We start from the raw sequence: 12,657 nt of genomic DNA on the forward strand, positions 1-12,657 counted from the left end.
ATGAGTTGGTAAAAATTAACTGTGCTTTATGTTCTCAGAGATGAACTTCTCACAGATGATACCTGAATGTTGATCAAATATTTCTATAATATGGAATTTACATTTCAGTAGAAGTTCTGGTATCATACAGTGGGGGAAACAACTTTCTTGTATCCATTAATATTGTTAGGAAAAAGGTTACTTAGGAGAGTGACTCCTATGTGTTACGGGACTGGGTTGTGATTTATTTGGTTTTGTGCAAATTTTTAAAAAGTCTGCTTGATGGCAAGGGGATTTCTTTTCTGCTACAAGCGGTATAGGGAGTCCTCAGCTTATGACCACAATTGGGACTAAAACTTCTAAGTGAGGCGGTTGTTAAGTGAATTATCCCCATTTTAATGACTTTTTTGCCATGATTATTAATTGAATCATATAATCAGTAAGCGAATCTGGCTTCCCCATTGGGTTTGCTTATCAGAAGGTCACAAATGGAGATCGTGTGATCCAGCGTGCTGCAACACTCATAAATACATGTAAGTTGCAAGTACAGTAATACCTCGTCTTACGAACTTAATTGGTGCCGTAAGGTGGTTTGTAAGGCGAAAAGTTTGTAAGACGAAACATTGTTTCCCATAGGAAACAATGTAAAACGAATTAATGCGTGCAAGAAAAAAAAAATGCCGCCGCCCGGCTGTCACCTTTTGAAACAGCCGGGCGCTTCTCAGCGTTCTCCCAATGCCGAACCCAGAAGTTCGGCAAAAGTTCGGGTTCGGGTGGCCGCCGAGAAGCCCCGCCGCTTGGCTGTCAGCTTTTGAAACAGCTGGGGGGCTTCTCGGCGTCCTCCCGAACCCAAGCGCTGACCCCGAACTTTTGCTGAACTTCCGGGTTCGGCGTTTGGGAAGCTGCCGAGAAGCCCCCCTGCTGTTTCAAAAGGCAATTGGGTTCGGCATTCGGGCGGCGGGTTCGTAAGATGGAAAAAAGTGCGGAAGAAGAGGCAAAAAATTTCCAAAACCCGGGTTCATATCTCGAATTGTTCATATGGCGAAGGGTTCGTATCACGAGGTACCACTGCACCTGGATTTTGATTATGTGACCATGGGGATGCTAAGATATTCATAACTAAGTCACTTTTTTCAGTGCTGTTGCAACATTAAACAATAGCTAAGCAAATAGTTGTAAATTAAAAACCACCTCTATACCAAAATGCCTCTCAGACAAAGCATTGGTAAACAGTGTGCCACAATCTCCTACTTGTGTGCATTGCTGTGTATTTTGCTTGGAAGAACAAATTGCAGTGCATGCGTGACAATCCGTTAACCATATGTACTCTGTTTTCTTGGAAGAGCGGCTGGCATCTTAAGTTTCTGCCAAATCATGGACTGGAAACCAACCTGTGCTGCCAGTTATTCGGCATTAACATATATTTAACTAGAAATTCATTCTAGCGAACCAAGTAAATCTTATATTAGTGTAAACATCTTTACGGTCGAGTTGTTAGTTCATTGGATTAATCTCAAATCAATAGATTCAAATGTGTTCCTCCATTCCAAATACTAAATCAACATTTTATGCATTTATTCTCCTTCCCCACTGCTCTCATAGCTACCGCAAAAGAAATTATTTCAGAAATTATTTCTCTTAAAACCATCCCCTGCCTTTTTTCAGCTCTCAAGTATTTTATCATTTCTATGAAACAAAACTAAAACACAACAAGATTCCTACACTCAACTTGAATGATCTGATGTCTACTGATAGTTTTATGATGGGACTGATCAGGCAGACTTGTGAATACTCTGATTCTGAGATATCACAATGATACAATGGAACTTTGATTTATTGGGTGGGGGTTGTCTACCCAACTAAGACCTCCCCAGATAATAGGTCCATTTGGACTCCTGAGTGCACAGCAATAAGGTCATGCTTATTTCAGAATATAAGTCAGGGTCTTATTTTCGGGAAGCACGTACTGAATTTATTTGTTTATCAAAGATATATAGCAGTATTGGCGAACCCATTATTATTATTATTATTATTATTATTATTATTATTATTATTATTATTAATTAGATTTGTATGCTGCCCCTGTCCGAAGACTCGGGGCGGCTCACAACAATAATAGAAACAATATAACAGTGAAACAAATCTAATATTAAAAATAAAACATATATAAAACCCCAGCAATTAAAACCATACAAAACATACACACCTGGGGCCCGCCAAACGACATTGTCTGGTTGACGGGACCCAGAGAAGGCCAACTCTGTAGGACCTTATCGGCCACTGGGATTTGTGCGGTAGAAGGCGGTTCCAGAGGTATTCTGGTCCAATACCATGTAGGGCTTTAAAGGTCATTACCAACACTTTGAATAGTGACTGGAAACTGATCGGCAGCCAATGCAGGTCACAGAGTATTGCAGAAACGTGGGCAAATCTAGGGAGCCCCACGATGGCTCTCGCGGCCGCATTCTGCACGATCTGAAGTTTCCAAACACTTTTCAAGGGTAGCCCCACATAGAGAGCGTTGCAGTAATCGAACCTCGAGGTGATGAGGGCATGAGTGACTGTGAGCAGTGACTCCCTGTCCAAGTAGGGCCAAAACTGGTGCACCAGGCTAACCTGGGCAAACGCCCTCCTCATCACAGTCGAAAGATGGTGTTCCAATGTTAGCTGTGGATTGAGGAGGACGGCCAAGTTGTGAACCCTCTCTGAGGGGGTCAATAATTCCCCCCCCCCCAGGGTAATGGATGGACAGATGGAATTGTCCTTGGGAGGCAAAACCCACAGCCACTCTGTCTTGTCTGGGTTTGAGTATGGCATATGCAAATACAGTGATACCTCTACTTACGAACTTAATTCGTTCCATGACCAGGTTCTTAAGTAGAAAAGTTTGTAAGAAGAAGCAATTTTTCCCATAGGAATCAATGTAAAAGCAAATAATGCGTGCAATTGGGGAAACCACAGGGAAGGTGGAGGCCCTGTTTCCTCCCTGGAGATTCCTAAAGAGGCCCCATGGAAGCCTCTCCCTCCCGGTTACAGTTTCAGAGGCTTGGGTTTGTAAGTGGAAAATGGTTCTTGAGAAGAGGCAAAAAAATCTTGAACACCCGGTTCTTATCTAGAAATTTTGTAAGGTAGAGGTACCACTGTATAGCTGCTTTTTTCAGATTATTTTAAATAAAAAGTGGTCTGTAATTTTGAGGACACCAGAACAGACATTTGGCCCATTGAATCCAAAGTCTGGTAATTGTACGTGTGTTAATTTGAGATTTCATAATTAGGCATAGAGCAGATAAAAGTTGGTTTGTAGATATTACATGGATGTCATTATGATTCAGATATGTGGACCGAGTGACTGAGCTCCTCCACCAAAAATCGAATCAAGCCAATCTACTGCTCCTGAAGAAGGATTTAATGGTGCAAAGGCAGAAGGAGGCACTAGAAGAGCAGGCTAACCTGGAGCCAAAACTCGACTTACTTGTAGAGAAAACCAGAGATTTTCAGAAACTGGTGAGTATCCAGGAAGTCATTTGCACAGTTTTTCATGTGATAAGATTTCTTTAGACCATTTCTGTTTTTCTGTAGTTCAGTATACAGTTTATTTCTTGGTTCACTATATCTTATATTTGTGCCGTAAATTACATCATTCTCCTGTGTCATAATATCCCTGAAAAATAGAAACATAGAAGACTGACGGCAGAAAAAGACCTCATGGTCCATCTAGTCTGCCCTTATACTATTTCCTGTATTTTATCTTACAATGGATATATGTTTATCCCAGGCATGTTTAAATTCAGTTACTGTGGATTTACCAACCATGTCTGCTGGAAGTTTGTTCCAAGGATCTACTACTCTTTCAGTAAAATAATATTTTCTCATGTTGCCTTTGATCTTTCCCCCAACTAACTTCAGATTGTGTCCCCTTGTTCTTGTGTTCACTTTCCTATTAAAAACACTTCCCTCCTGAACCCTATTTAACCCTTTAACATATTTAAATGTTTCGATCATGTCCCCCCTTTTCGTTCTGTCCTCCAGACTATACAGATTGAGTTCATTAAGTCTTTCCTGATACGTTTTATGCTTAAGACCTTCCACCATTCTTGTAGCCCGTCTTTGGACCCGTTCAATTTTGTCAATATCTTTTTGTAGGTGAGGTCTCCAGAACTGAACACAGTATTCCAAATGTGGTCTCACCAGCGCTCTATATAAGGGGATTACAATCTCCCTCTTCCTGCTTGTTATACCTCTAGCTATGCAGCCAAGCATCCTACTTGCTTTCCCTACCACCTGACTGCACTGTTCACCCATTTTGAGACTGTCAGAAATCACTGCCCCTAAATCCTTCTCTTCTGAAGTTTTTGCTAACACACAACTGCCAATGCAATACTCAGATTGAGGATTCCTTTTCCCCAAGTGCATTATTTTACATTTGGAAACATTAAACTGCAGTTTCCATTGCTTTGACCATTTTTCTAGTAAAGCTAAATCATTTACCATATTACAGACCCCTCCAGGAATATCAACCCTATTGCACACTTTAGAGTCATCGGCAAATAGGCAAACCTTCCCTACCAGACCTTCCCCTGTGTAACTCACAAACATATTAAAAAGAATAGGACCCAGAACAGACCCTTGTGGCACAAATGTGAAAGAAAATATAAATCAACATCACTTGATATTTTTAGCAAAGCTTTGCAAACCGAAGGCATTCTATTAGACCACGAAGAACAGAAATTTGAAGTGCAGTAAGTGAGGATATTAGTATGTGTAGGTATAAATGTGAAGTTGAGAATCTTGGAAGTGAAATTCCAATCTGAGAGCATTTTGCCTTCAATATGAAAGATTAAATATTTGGGCTGCAATGATATTTTTAAAAAAATAAAAATTCCTTTATGTTTTCTGAAGAAATTATTGGGGTAGTATGAAATGGAATTTGAATTAACCCTGCCTTATCATTTATTTGGTTATCTATCTGCTTATTTATTACTGAAAATTAGCCCTCTCTGAACAACTGCTGTTGCCCCTGGAGAAAATATATTTAATCACGATGAACGAATTGGTGGAAGGCTGCAAGACCACATGTTCCTTTACTCCTTTGATCTTTTTACACACAAATTCTGCCAGATATTTTCATGACCCTTGCTTGTAACAAATATTTCTTTTCCCTTCAGCAGAGTTCTCAGGAGGAGAAGGAGAAATATGGGGGTGCGGCGTGAGACATGTGAAAATCTTTAGGCTGAATTCAGTTTTACAACTATTACTTTTTTTTTTTAGAAACTACAATTGAATGGTTGTACCTCCGTGAATAATTTAGACCATTAACCTGACCAGCTTCTTCTGGGTCTCCTAAATATAGAAACCTGATATAATAAAAGTTTATTTTGGTAATATGTTGAGAGTTATTGATGGATACTTGTCCTAATTAATTTTCCACAAAAATAAGAATGTGTATAAGTTGTCATTTAGATATTCATTCTTATGTTCCTTTTTTTCCCTTTTCCGAGTTTTATTGGATATGTATTTTAATTATAGTGATACTCAAGACTTCGATACCATTAGTATTTTCCTTCTTTGTATAGGTTTTGCTCATTTTTATTATATAAATATCCTTTATTGATGAAGATATGTAATTATCAATACAGATAGTCCTCGGCTTTCAACACTTAAATTAGGGATCATTGCATTGAAAAAAGCAACTTACGAGCATGTTTCACACTCATTCATTCATTCATTCATTCATCCAATACACAAATACATAGGAAGAAAAATAGACATGTGATAATATAAATGAGGGTGAAAGTGAACTTAGAGGAGAAGATATAAGAAAGGAAGAGAATATAAAGATAGGAGAAAGAAAGGAAAGACAATTGGACAGGGGAAGAAAGGCACACCAGTGCACTGATGACCATGATCCCCATAGTTACAGTATGTGATTTACATTCGGATGCTAGACAGCTGACTCATTTATGATGGTTGCAGCATCCCAGTTTACAACCATCTGACAAGCAAAGTCAATGGGGAAACCAGATTCACTTAAGAACTATGCTACTAATTTAGCAACTGCAGTGATTCACTTAAGAAACGTGGCAAGAAAAGCCACTAAATGAGCAATTAACACATTTTCCACATAGCAACATAAACTTTGGGCTCAGTTGTGCTCACAGGTTGAGTACTACCTGTATATACGTAGACTCATAGTATGCTGCTCATTAGGATTATGCAGTGTTTGAACTTGACTTGTAAGAGGTGAATCAGAATATGTGGGAGTATTATGCATTTAGACTTTAAGACCCATTAAAAACCACAATGTCATTTTCCAGGGTTATGCCATTGCAGGAAGCTTTGTTCTAATTGCCAAACCTAACCTCATAAGTCCCTTATGATTATTTGAGTTTGACAACAGTGTTTCATGGTTGAAACGAGAAGAGGGACATACAAATCAGAGCCTAAGAGGTGGTTAACAATGCAGCCATAATTTTATGAAAGATTGTGCCTTTTTAATTCAGTAGCAATAGGTATACAATTCGTGTGTTTAAAAATCCAAAATATTTTATAATTGATAGAAGTCTTGTTTCAGATAAAAGCTGACATCTCTAAGCGGTATAACGGTCGACCTGTGAACTTGATGGGCACCTGCCTTTGATTCTTCCTCAAACATGCCTGAGACCGCAGCAAAATTTAAGCATCACCTCAAACAGAAGAAGATAATTATGGAAAAGAACAAGTATCAAAGAGTGTAATAAAGGAGGACAAGGGCTGCAACAAGAGTTTGGGACCTGTAGTGGCTCTGATTCCATTTTGTATCAGCTATAAACACGTCTTAATAATTTTAATGAGTCAATAAAGCTGATGTTTCAGTACTATATTTCTTGTTTATATTATGTATTCTCTGGTTGAGGAAGATAAAAACTATCTTCCTGTTACTCTGGAGTACTAATTGCATTTTTAATTTTTCCTTGCTTTCTGGGGAAATTTGCAGCAGGAATATTCTGTGAATGCCAGTAAAGGATGGCCATATTTTTCAGACTATAAGATGCACTAGTATATAAGACACATCAAGATTTCAAAGAGGTAAGTAAGGGGGGGAAAGGGGGTTTGTCCTCAGAAGCACTCTGCAAGCCACCTAAACCATCTGTGTGTGCCAGGTTTTTTTTGCAAAAATTGGCATTTTGGCCTTCCCCCAGCCCACAGGAGCACTCAGTTTTTCATGCATTGTTGCAAAAAATGGGGCACACAGGATGTTTGGGGAGTGCTCCAGGGGTTTGGGGAAGGCAAAAGCAACCTCATTTTTTTGGGGGGAAAAAAGCCCGTTTTCTGCCTGTTTTTTATTAAAAAACCAGAGGTGTTTTTGCCTTCCTCCAACCCCCAGGAATACTGTTCAGGCCTCCCAAATCCTCTGTGCAGTGTTCCCTCTAATTTTTTTTTGGGGGGGGGGGCAGAAAAGTATAGTGTCTGAGCGGCAGTCCCTTCGGGACTGGGCGGCACAGAAATATTAAATAAATAAACAAACAAACAAACAAATAAAAACCCCACCCTGTTTTGCCTCAGAATTTCAAAATAAAATACTGTACTGTGTGTCTATAACAGTGAGCTCATAATAGGGCAACTCTATCAATATCAAAATGCCACTTAAATAGTTGAGCTAGTTTCAAACTAGATTTTGATTTTCTTTCTCTCTTCCTTACTCCCATTCTTTTTCTTTCTCTTTTCCTTCCTCTCTTTTTTCTATCTGTTTCTCTCTCTTCCTCTCTCTCTCCTTCCCTCTCACTCTTTCCCTCTCGGCTTCTGGGCAGGTTTGGAAAACTGAGTTGATGATGATTTTTAAGTGAGCGATTGCTCACTGCTCAGCTTAGAGGGAACTATGCCTCTGTGCACTCCATTTTTGCTAAATATGAGCCCATAATTTGCAAACATGAGATACTGGGGCGGAGCTTCCTGGCGGCCAAAAATGGCTATATTCGGTGTATAAGACACACTGACATTTCTACCCTTTTTCGGGGGGGGGGAGGAGCTATGTCTTATACTCTGAAAAATATAATAGTTTTTTCCTTGATCAGAGGGAAATACTGTACCCGTTGTTATCAAGTCATCTGCTATTTCTCTTGCTTAATATCTTTCTCTTGCTTAATATTTGCAGGCTTTTTTTAAATTGCTACTTGCTCTGAATAAGTTTTTTTTTAAGCCCTAACCAGGGGATAAAATAATGTGCTGAAGCTGACACCCCCCCCCCCCAATTTCCCTCCCCAAAAACTAAGGTGCATTTTATACTCCAGTACATGTTATACTCCGAAAAATACAGTAGGTTTGCCTGTCTCTATTGGTGTAATATGTATTCAACTTTCAGTTATGCTAAGGAAGAATCTTCTGTCATAGTGCTCTGTACTTTTATGCTGCCGCTTATTTAAATGGTTTCACATAAAGTCTGAAGGAGCTTGTATCTATGGAAATTCTCCAGTCATCCCCAAAGGTGCTTTTTCCAAAAGGCAACTGGACTTTCTTGAGGTTTTTTTTAACCGAAAACATTTTATTTCTTATCTAAAAAGCTCTTTCGGTTCTTATTAAGAACTAAGGAAGCTTCTTGGATGAGAAGCAAAACTTTATTTTAAAAAACCCGAACCAAATCCAAAGAGGTCCAGTTGTTTTTTTTGGGCAAAAGCACCCTTGGGACTACGAAGGAACTTGCATTCAACTACTTTCAGCTCTAAATTCTAATTTTACGGTTCCAGTTTTGATTGTAAAAAAAGAGTTTGGCTGTCATTCAAGTTACTTCCACTTTTCAAGAGGCTTCCATTTCTGCACAGGAAGCAAATGCATTTTGGGTTACTACATTTATCCTTCGTGATTCCAAGGGCACACCTCACTCCTAATAGCATCTGTTCATACATACAATGCATCTGGAATACAGGATGTTCTCTAAGATGTGAGACAAAGCTTTAGGTCTACACCTTCTATTCCTGCTGTTTCTCTGAAATATTTGCATCAAGTGAAGAGATCAACAGATGTTTTTTTTCTCAAGTCTCCCATTTCCACGTTGTCCATCTGTGATTCAGCTTCGGATGATAACTAAATGGTACAGTAGCCAGTCACATAGTGAATCAGCCTTTCCCTTCGAAGTTGGCTCCCTGGAAGAGGCTAAATCAAGTCATCCCTAAGCTGTAGATAGACAGTGATGCCGGCAAGTCACTGGCAGAGTGGCCTCAAGTCTGCGCCCATTGTCTTTTACCCTGGCAGATGATAAGAGAAGAGTACCAGTACCACCCTTTTTTCTCTCTTATTTGTTGGGGGTGGAGATGAAGAGAGAGAGATCGTTTTGGGGTGTGGGGGGAGGTGATTCGATTTTAATTTCATAGGAGAGCAGTTGATTCATTGCTCTTTGTCGGTGGTGTTGACTCTCGTAATGACTTCCCATCAAAATGAAAAGTGGAATGACAGCGTTCATTATTCCTGCTGCTTGTTATCTCAGCAGTGGGGGGAGGGCTGCCCCCTCCCCCACACACAGCCTTTCAGCCATCCTGGACAGTGAGTGATGGGCCCTATTAATCACCGACCCTGCGGACTCTGGTGGACACACTCTACCCGGCAGTGAAGGAGAGAGAGATAAGGCACCAACAGCCGCTACAATCCATTAACGTCAAGTGGGACTCTCTGGCCCCTCCTTCATTCTTCGCTTTCACCCTCTTATGGCTATAGAGGTAGTTGTCTTGGGGTGGGGTGGAGTGGGGAGGAGCGAGAGGGAGAAAGCAAACGGTCGCTACCCTTTCGGACCATCAGCTGGAAAATGAGCAAAGACCTGACTTTTTTCATCAAAGCTCAGTAGCCTTCTGGGTTGTTTAGAGCCAAATTGGATCACCATTGCTATGGCCACCCAAAAGGAAAAGTTTCTGTTTCACCATCTTGTTTGTCACCTCCAGTCCCTCTTTTTGTAACTCTCTTAAGTTCATTGCCAACTGCAAACATATTCTAACTCTTGCATTATTGTAAGGATCATGTATGAGTCACCTCTTTGTCGATGCATTTTAGCTGTGCCCAAACTGGTGACTTTCAAATATGTTTGGCAGAATCCCCAAAATTTGCAGCTAAAAATGAATTTCTTGGAAAATGCGGAGTGATTCCTATATCAAGGTATGAGTATATACTGCATTTAAGAGAGAAGCCAATTGAACAAAATATGACACCGGTTTTGCAGTTGGCTAGGCCTAACTGCTCTTATTCTACCTATATTCCTTCAGAAAATTTGCTGTAATTTTATTTGTGCTGTAGGAATTTAATTGACTATATTTTGGGGGTTCTTTTATTTATTTATTTATTGCATTGATATGCCGCCCTTCTCCATGTACTATTGGCTTAATGCTTTGATGCAAGGAATAATATAAAATGTAAAGATTGTTTAATAGGTGGCAAGTTATTAATATAGACAGGCAAATGTGACCCTAAATATATCCCGCAAGAATCTTAGATTAAGGGACACTAAAATTCTTGGTTTAACATTTTATTGAGTTATAATATATTGTAAAATGCAAAGTAAATAGAAAAGCTATGGGGAGGAAAAGGGGGAAGGGAAGTGGGGAAGGATAAGAAAAAGAAAAAGAAGCATTGACTTCCAACTCTGTTGCAGTAGAATAAGGCTTCAACATCAAATCATAACTTTTTTCTTTGTCGTAATAATATGAACAAGCCATTTCTGTAAAGATCTATCAATCTACTCAGTAAAACCCCAAATCAAAGTTTCATTCTTTTCTACTTCGAGTACAAAGTTTAGAAGCGATCTCCAAGTGGAAGAAAAACTACTTCGTATTCTTTTCTTTAATAAAAGTAGTAAATTTTGGCAACTTCTGCAACCATTTGTCCATATGAATCGAAGTGTCCTTCCATTTTTGTGCATACAATAGTCTTGCTATTGTCAACATATAATAACAAAGTTCCAATACTCCACCCACCCACCCAGTTTTTTCCATTAGACCCAAAAGGAAAAGTTTGTCTCCATTTTCAAAATTTTCTGTATTAAAAGTATGAATTATATTCCTTTTTTTTTTTTGCTTTATTGCATGTCCACCATAAAAATTTCCTTATTCAGTTGTATTAATTTATTAATATTTATCTTGTCATTTGTCTTCGCTCTGGTCTGGACTGCTTTCATTTAACAAATAGTAAATTTGCAGCTAAATTTAAAAATCTTGATTCTCCTCCCTTTTCTGACCAGTTGCATGCCATTCTTATTTTTATCCCCAAATCTCTCAAAAACTAATCTGTGTACATATTCATGTGTGCCAGTCTTGAAATCAAGAGATAATCCCTGTTCTCGCTGATCAATAGAAAGTAAAGAACGACTTTTAGTTAGTGCTTTTATTAAATTGGTATGACAGGGCTGACAGGAGTGGAGGCAGACTCAGAGGTGAACAGTAAATAGTAAACCTTTCTTTCAGCACCACAGAACAAAACAGAACAGGTGGCTTGACAGCACCTTTTATAATGGAGCTGTCAAACTCTGAGCAAATAACAGGGATCCATTTTCCCTGTTTCGCCGGCTGCTTGTGTCAGAGCCAGCTAGGCTCCATTAGCAGCCGCTGCTGTCATAATTATGAGGACTTAACACCCTCACTCCCCTGGATTGGGCATGTGTAGGTACACAGGCGGCTGTTGACTCTGCCCAGATCGCCTCAGTTGAGGACCGGCAGCCAAAACAGGAGGAAAAACCAGAGTAGTGCTCAGTGGAACTGCCGGACACTTGGGTGGCACTATATTTGGAGGCCAGTGCAGCGCTGGAGAGGCCCTGAATTTAGGAGAGGCAGGCGGCAGAAACTTGGTGGAAGGAGGACAAGTAGGCTCTGGCTGAGAGTGACAAGCTGGGGCGGAGTGGTGTCTTGCTGGATTGGGCATGTCGTTGCAAGAGACTCGGTGGCAAAGCTGGTTTATTTGGCGCCTCCAAAATCAACCATCGTTCAGGCGTATCCTATAAGACCATAAGCTCATTAGTTGGTCCACATGCCCTGGAATCCATTTTAAACCAATCCAACCAAAATTCAAGGCAAAGATGGGGTTTTGGGGGCTGAATTGTCTACGTGAATCACAGTGTGGAGTTATGTTTTGAAACTTCAAATCGTGCAAAATGCAGCTGTGCGAGTGGTTATGGGCCTTCCAAGGCATGCCCATATTTCTTCATCACTCTGTGGACTGCATTGACTGCCAATTGGTTTCCGGACACAATTCAAAGTGTTGGTTATGACCTATAAAGCCCTACATGGCATAGGACCAGATTATCTCTGAGACTGCCTTCTGCCACATAATTGCCAGCATCCGGTGAGACTCCTCAGGGTCCCATCAACCAAACAATGCCGGTTGGTGGCACCTATGGGAAGAGCCTTCTCTGTGAGGCCCCCGGCCCTCTGGAATCAGCTCCCCCCGGAGATTCCCACTGCCCCCACCCTCCTTGCCTTCCGAAAGAGTTTAAAAACTCCTCTTTGTCACCAGGCCTGGGGTAATTAGATCTTCCCCCTGACCAACTAATGTTTTTAGCGTAAGTTATTGGGTGAATGTTAATGAATGTTTTTTTAAATGTTTTAGACTTCTTTTAAAAAAAATTAATTGTATTAATTGGATTTATTCTATTGTTATGTCTACTATATATGCTGTGAGCTGCTCTAAGTCCTCAGAGAGGGGCAGCATACAAATCCAATTAAATATAAA

General features: G+C 40.1%; 1 protein-coding gene across 2 annotated transcripts in view; it reads left to right on the forward strand.

Moving 5' to 3' along the window:
- CDK5RAP3 (CDK5 regulatory subunit associated protein 3) overlaps nucleotides 1-6,836 on the forward strand; it is a 47,459-nt gene extending 40,623 nt beyond the window's left edge. For both annotated transcript variants that reach the window (XM_070727414.1, XM_070727413.1), the window contains exons 13-14: nucleotides 3,312-3,483; nucleotides 6,551-6,836. In XM_070727414.1, the coding sequence (XP_070583515.1) occupies nucleotides 3,312-3,483; nucleotides 6,551-6,616 (238 nt within the window). In that variant the 3' untranslated portion in view covers nucleotides 6,617-6,836. The remainder of the gene's footprint in view (nucleotides 1-3,311; nucleotides 3,484-6,550) is intronic.
- Nucleotides 6,837-12,657: the final 5,821 nt, after the last annotated feature.

The sequence above is a fragment of the Erythrolamprus reginae genome, chromosome Z, assembly GCF_031021105.1.
Source record: "Erythrolamprus reginae isolate rEryReg1 chromosome Z, rEryReg1.hap1, whole genome shotgun sequence".
Classification (NCBI taxonomy): Eukaryota; Metazoa; Chordata; class Lepidosauria; order Squamata; family Dipsadidae; genus Erythrolamprus; species Erythrolamprus reginae.